This window comes from Doryrhamphus excisus, chromosome 9 (genome assembly GCF_030265055.1).
Source record: "Doryrhamphus excisus isolate RoL2022-K1 chromosome 9, RoL_Dexc_1.0, whole genome shotgun sequence".
Lineage (NCBI taxonomy): Eukaryota > Metazoa > Chordata > Actinopteri > Syngnathiformes > Syngnathidae > Doryrhamphus > Doryrhamphus excisus.
The window spans coordinates 20,163,319-20,169,194 of NC_080474.1; the positions used below are offsets into that span (position 1 = coordinate 20,163,319).

At 41.1% G+C, this 5,876-nt stretch overlaps 1 protein-coding gene across 1 annotated transcript; it reads right to left on the minus strand.

Moving 5' to 3' along the window:
• Nucleotides 1–262: 262 nt before the first annotated feature.
• On the minus strand, nucleotides 263–5,598 carry pcdh8 (protocadherin 8). Its single transcript, XM_058082336.1, has 4 exons — nucleotides 3,171–5,598; nucleotides 3,017–3,084; nucleotides 2,759–2,892; nucleotides 263–1,440 (listed from the first exon to the last, which is right to left on the minus strand). Exons 1-4 carry the CDS (start codon nucleotides 5,526–5,528, stop codon nucleotides 1,109–1,111), a joined length of 2,892 nt encoding a protein of 963 aa, XP_057938319.1. The 5' UTR covers nucleotides 5,529–5,598; the 3' UTR covers nucleotides 263–1,108.
• Nucleotides 5,599–5,876: the final 278 nt, after the last annotated feature.

Sequence of the window (5,876 nt, forward strand, 5' to 3'; positions counted from 1 at the left end):
GCTAAAAAGCATGTTGCCTGCTTGACACCGCTTAAAGGTTGCTATTGCTATGCAAGTAAACACATCATACTAATAATATTTTGGAAAAAGTCACAAATACGTGATGTGCTATTTGAACCAGAAATAAAGAGTACAGGATGGGTTTCATTTATCAATCACACATTTATTGGAAAAGAAGTCATGGGGCAAGATAGGAGACTCATTTAAATACAAATATACAGTATATTCTTAGACCAGTGGTTCCCAAAATATTTTACAGTTGTGTAAGGTACATAAAAGATAAGGTAACATGGTTTAAAAAACTGTTTAAAATGCATAAATATGGTTAGAGCATTTAAGATTAGTAATAGTTCATGTCATACAAATAAAATTCACTTGTAAAATAAAAAAAAAAGACACCCTACTATTTTTTTTATATGTTTGTTTCTAAAATAACCAAATTTCCATTGTTGGCGTTTGGGTGTAATACCGCAAGGTCCATTAGGGGGCGCTAGCAGCAATGGTGGTATAGAGTAGGTGACAAAACCACAGAGGAAGAATAAATCTTGAGAGTGAATATACGTCATAAATCATCGTGAATTGTTTTCCTTATTCTGTACCACAGGTTAGTACAAAGTAGACATAATTAATATTTTAACAGCTGTAAAGAGTTTAAAAAATTGCTAGAGTAAACAGCTGACTGCTAAATGTTTGTTATAAAATGTGTTGTAGAGCATTTGAACATAAGCGAAATGGCTAATGCTAGCTAGCTTTAATGTACAGTTAATAGCATGAAGCAGGCTAATTAAAAAATGCGAAATGTGTCTGGAAACAAATTGGTAATTGTTGATGTAATCATCTTATGATATCTGAAATGTTATTTTTGAGAGGAAGAATAAATCCTGAGGGTGAATATACGTCAAATCATCGTGGATTGTCGTCCTTATTCTGTACCCCCTACTAATGCACACTTGAGGTGTTCAGGTGCACTTGTAATTGTGAGTGTCAGGCTCTAATTATTTTTCTTTTTTTTTCACGTACCCCCAACACAACTGGGAACCTATGTCTTCAACAATGCTATAAACTAATACTGGTTGTCTTTTTACAAATATTTACATGAGGTTGCACTTTAAAACATAGTGGCAACCTCTAACTCTGTGGCTACTGTAACAATATTTGGACTCTGCTTCTGGATGGGTGCCTCATTGTGAGACTGGGGGAGGTAAGGCGGGAGGGTTCTTCCGGAGAAGGTCTGTACGGTGCATCGTGTTTTTTGTGGATTGGTACCGTAAGAAGAGTCCTTCCAGGAGTGGTTATAACGGTGCATATCATTGAAAAGTGTTGCCGGGGAGAAGCCGTTGGCGTACGCCAAGTCTCGGGGGGTCCTGAAGCACTGTGGCGGTATCGCACAGTAGGTTCCTTGGCAATCTCCCCCTAAACTGTTAGCAGTGCTGGATGAACCTAAAGTAAGGGAGGAAAATAAGGATGAAATTGCGTCTTAAACAGAATGTGTTATGTACTGTACACATCATTAGGGCCTAATGAGTTGTAGTCCAAAGGTTCTGCCTTTACAAAAGTGTCAGTGCTCACTTTTGATTGACATTTTTTACAGCAAAGCTGCTTTGTTCCTGTCATATGTAATTAATCCATTCTGTTTAATTATTGCTACATGAGAGGGACACAATATTAGACAACACATTTGAAGTCTTACTGTAATGAAGTAATGTAATTGAAGTAATGTATGTGTTGGATTTATAAACATATGAGACATCTTGTCTCATATTCCTTCTTTTGTTTAATTTTATTATATTATAATTTTAAAAAATATTATTAAATATTATATATAAAAATAAAAAATAATTTTATTATATTATATTTTATTATATTATTGTATTACATTATCATTAATATTGTATTATTATTTCAAATAATATATTTTGAAAATATCTATATTTTCAATGGATACCCTTACATTCCTATATTATTATTATTTTTTAATTTAATAAGTAAAAAATATTTCAATAGTTTTTTCCATAAATGTTTTTTTAAGTATGTATTATTTTCAGTAAATATTTACTGTAAAATATTCCTTCTTTTGTTTAATTTTATTATATTATAATTAAAAAATAGTATTATTATTACTAAATATTATATATATTAAAAAAAAAGATAAAAATAATTATATTATAATATATTATTTTATTATATTATTTTATTACATTATCATTAATGTATTATTATTTCAAACAATATATTTTGAAAATATCTATATTTTCAATGGATACCCTTACATTCCTATATTATTGTTTTAAATTTGATAATTAAAAAATATTTTAATACTTTTTTCCCATAAATGTTTTGTAAGTATGTATAATTTTTCAGTAAATATTTACTGTAAATACTGTAAAAATGTGTGTTTACTTTGTAAAATTTGAATCATCTTAAATAATAGATTAAAGTAATATTTAGATTAAACTAAGTATTTTGCCTTTTATGAATTTTATTTCATATAAAGTATTAGTAAATATTAAAAAATAATTAGATTAATTGGAATATTCTTCCCTTTATTTTTTTATTTATTATTCCTGTTATTTTCATTCTTACCAAAACCAAATAATTTTTATAATTAGATTTCATTTCATTTAATATTCTAACTTAAAAAAATATATTGAAATAATAATTATACGCTATTTTAATTTTTTTTAATTGAGCCGAATCATTTTTAACTTTTAATAACTTTGCTCAGGCAGACGAAAAAGTAGTAAAAAAAAGGACTTACTCTTCTGTTTGGGGTGAAAGGTGCTGAAGCTCCTCTTGCCTCCATCTCCACTGATGTCAGAGTCGGAATCATTGAAGTCGCTGTCCCCTTTGCCGCTGTCCTTCACGCTCAGTTGGTCCGTGTTGCCGATGCCACTGCAATTCCCAATCAGCACATAGAAGCAGCATGAGCCACCAGTGTAACACATTAGCTTGATTATTGATGACCTCCCTCCCCAATAGAAGCTCGCTGCACATTTTGGATGGTAGTCTCTCTTACCTCACTTGCAAGCAGTATTTGTCGCCTTGCCATGCTGATGTTTGGAAAAGCTTAGAGGGCAGGAACATCTAAAAAAAACAAAAACAAAAAGGTGAGCTGAAGTTTGAGGTGCAGAACTTGTGATTTTGAAAAAAAAACAAAAAATGGAACCCACCTTTGACTCAGAGTCGCTGCTCCTCTCTTCATACAAGCAGGAGTCATCTAGACTAGACGCCGTCCTCTCCAGGAAGAAACCCCTCTGACCAGTGTAAATGTTGCCATGCGCTGACCCCATGGGCGGCCTACTCTCAAATAAATTGTGATGTGCCTCTCTTTTGGAGATCCCTGCGCTGCTGCGTCCCACTCTGCACTTCACAGCGACGGCAACAATGGCGACCAGCAACAGAGCGCACCCCCCGCTGAGCACGATGATGACAACCAGCGACCCGTCCAACCCTGCCATGATGCCTTCTTCGTTGTCGTCTGAATGTAAGAACACCACCGCTTGGTCCTCTGAGGGCTCCGTGTCGGTGACCACGAAACGTATCGTGGCGCTGCTGGAGAGCGGCGAGCGTCCATGGTCGCTCACGGCCACGACAAGGTCCAATGTGTCCCCGATTTGGGCCACTAGCCACTGCTTGAGTGCGATCTCTCCTGTGTCTTTATTGATGGTGAAAAGCTTGTGGTCGCCTTGAAGCATGTGGTACGACAGGTCGCCATTCACACCGTCGTCCATATCTTCAGCAGAGAGACGCAAGGCTAGATACGACGAAGGGGCGTTCAAGGGCAGTGGAATGTCAGCAGAGTCATTAAAAAGTATCGGGAAAGTGAAATAAGGGTAGTTGTCGTTCTGGTCTACGACTCGGATCTTGATTGTTGAGGTGCTGGATAGCGAGGGGACACCTTTGTCTTCAGCTTGGATGACCAGCTCCACTTCCTGGATGCTCTCATAGTCAAAAGATCTCACGGTGTACAAAGAACCTGTTTGTGCGTCCACGGAGACATAGGTGGACACGGGTGACCCTCCTGGTACTTCAGAGTCTAGAATCTTATACGAGACTTTGCCGTTCTTGCCCACATCGGGATCACGAGCCACAACGGTGGTGACGTAAGAGCCGGGGATGTTGTTCTCGATGACGGACACTTCATACACCGATTTACTGAACAGAGGGGCGTTGTCGTTTTCGTCAGTGACCCTGATAGTGTACTGTTTCACTGTTTTAAAAGGAGGATTACCCAAATCCTCTGCAACAACAGTCAGGTTGTACTCAGGGATCCTCTCTCGGTCCAAAGTGGACGTGGTGACGATCATGAAGGTCTCGCCGTAGGCTTGCTGCAGGGTGAAATGCTCGTGGCCGAGGAGGCTGACGCGCACGTATCCATTGGAGCCGGAGTCCCTGTCTGCGGTGCTGATGAGAGCGACGAAGCTCTCTGCTGCAGCCGCTTCGGTAATGTAGGCTACGGCGTCGGCGCTGGGGGTCATGGGCTTGATGCTGATCTCGGGCGCGTTGTCGTTCACATCTAAAACCTCGATGGAGATCTTACAGCTTGACGATGCGGGTCTAGCGCCTAAATCTGACGCCTTGACAAGGAGCTCGTAGGACCGTCTTCTTTCGAAGTCCACCCGGGTTCTAAGGGTCACGTCACCTGTGTGTGGATCGATGTGGAAAACGCGAGCTGCTTCAGGTGAGATGGAGTCAAACGCGTACATCACTTCGCCATTTATGCCTTCATCTGGATCAAAGGCGTGCACTCGGACCACGCGGTGGCCCACTGGAGAGTCCTCGTTGAGCTCCACCTTCAGGGAGCCGTGCTCAAAAGTAGGCCCGTTGTCGTTGAAGTCCAGGACCTTGATTCGAACCGTCATTGATCCAGACCTAGCGGGCACGCCTCCATCGGTGGCGGTCACCTCCACAACATAGGAGTCCTCCATCTCCCGGTCCAGCTCCCTCACCAGGACCAGCTCTGCGATCTTAAGCCCGTCTTCTCTCTGCCGCATCTCCACGATGAAGTGACTGCTGGGGGAGATGTTGTAACTCTGGATGTAATTCTCACCCACGTCCGGGTCCACGGCGATGGGCATCGGGAAGCGTGCGTCCAGGGGCTCGTTCTCCATGATCTCCAAGCTGGTGTCGTTGCGTGCGAACATGGGCGCATGGTCATTGATGTCCCGCACTTCGATCTCCACATGGATGAGCTGGTATTTGTCTCTGGAGAGAGCAACCACGTCGAAGGTGAGGAAACACCGCGGGGAACCGTCGGGACACAGCAGCTCCCGGTCGATGAGCTCGGCCACGCTCAGCAGCCCGTCGGCCTCCCTCATGTGCACCACGGAGGAGTTATTCTCCTGCATGAAGCGGAAGGAGGTGTCGTGTCCATCAGCTGGGTCAATCTTCAGATCTCTGGACAGGTTGCCTATTTCTGTCCCCGGTGAATCCTCTTCGTAGGTGAAATATCTCGTGGTGGTGCACTGGACCGTGCAAATAAATAAAGCAACCAAAAAGCAGCAGCAGCCAGGCAGAAGTTTTGCCATTTTTGCACACAATCCTCGTTTAAAAAGTTCTGCCTGTAGAAGTCATTAATGAGCAGGGCTGAGCTTGTGTCCTGTCAGAATGAATCAGTGGCAGCTTCAACTTTGCAGGCCGTCTATAAACTGGAGCTTATGCTAATGAGCCCAGCCATCCACCAATGGCTGGCGACGACAGCGCACCAAAAGGGAGGACTTTTGTCTGGGTGACAAACTGTTGTTGATTCTTTACAGGGCAAATGGCTTAGTAGTGGCTCTTTTAGGACACTTTATATATAATAAACTCAAACATTTGAGTATATCAGAGCTTTAATATTTGGAGTTGATATTAGATATACTTTTTTAATTTGTGGA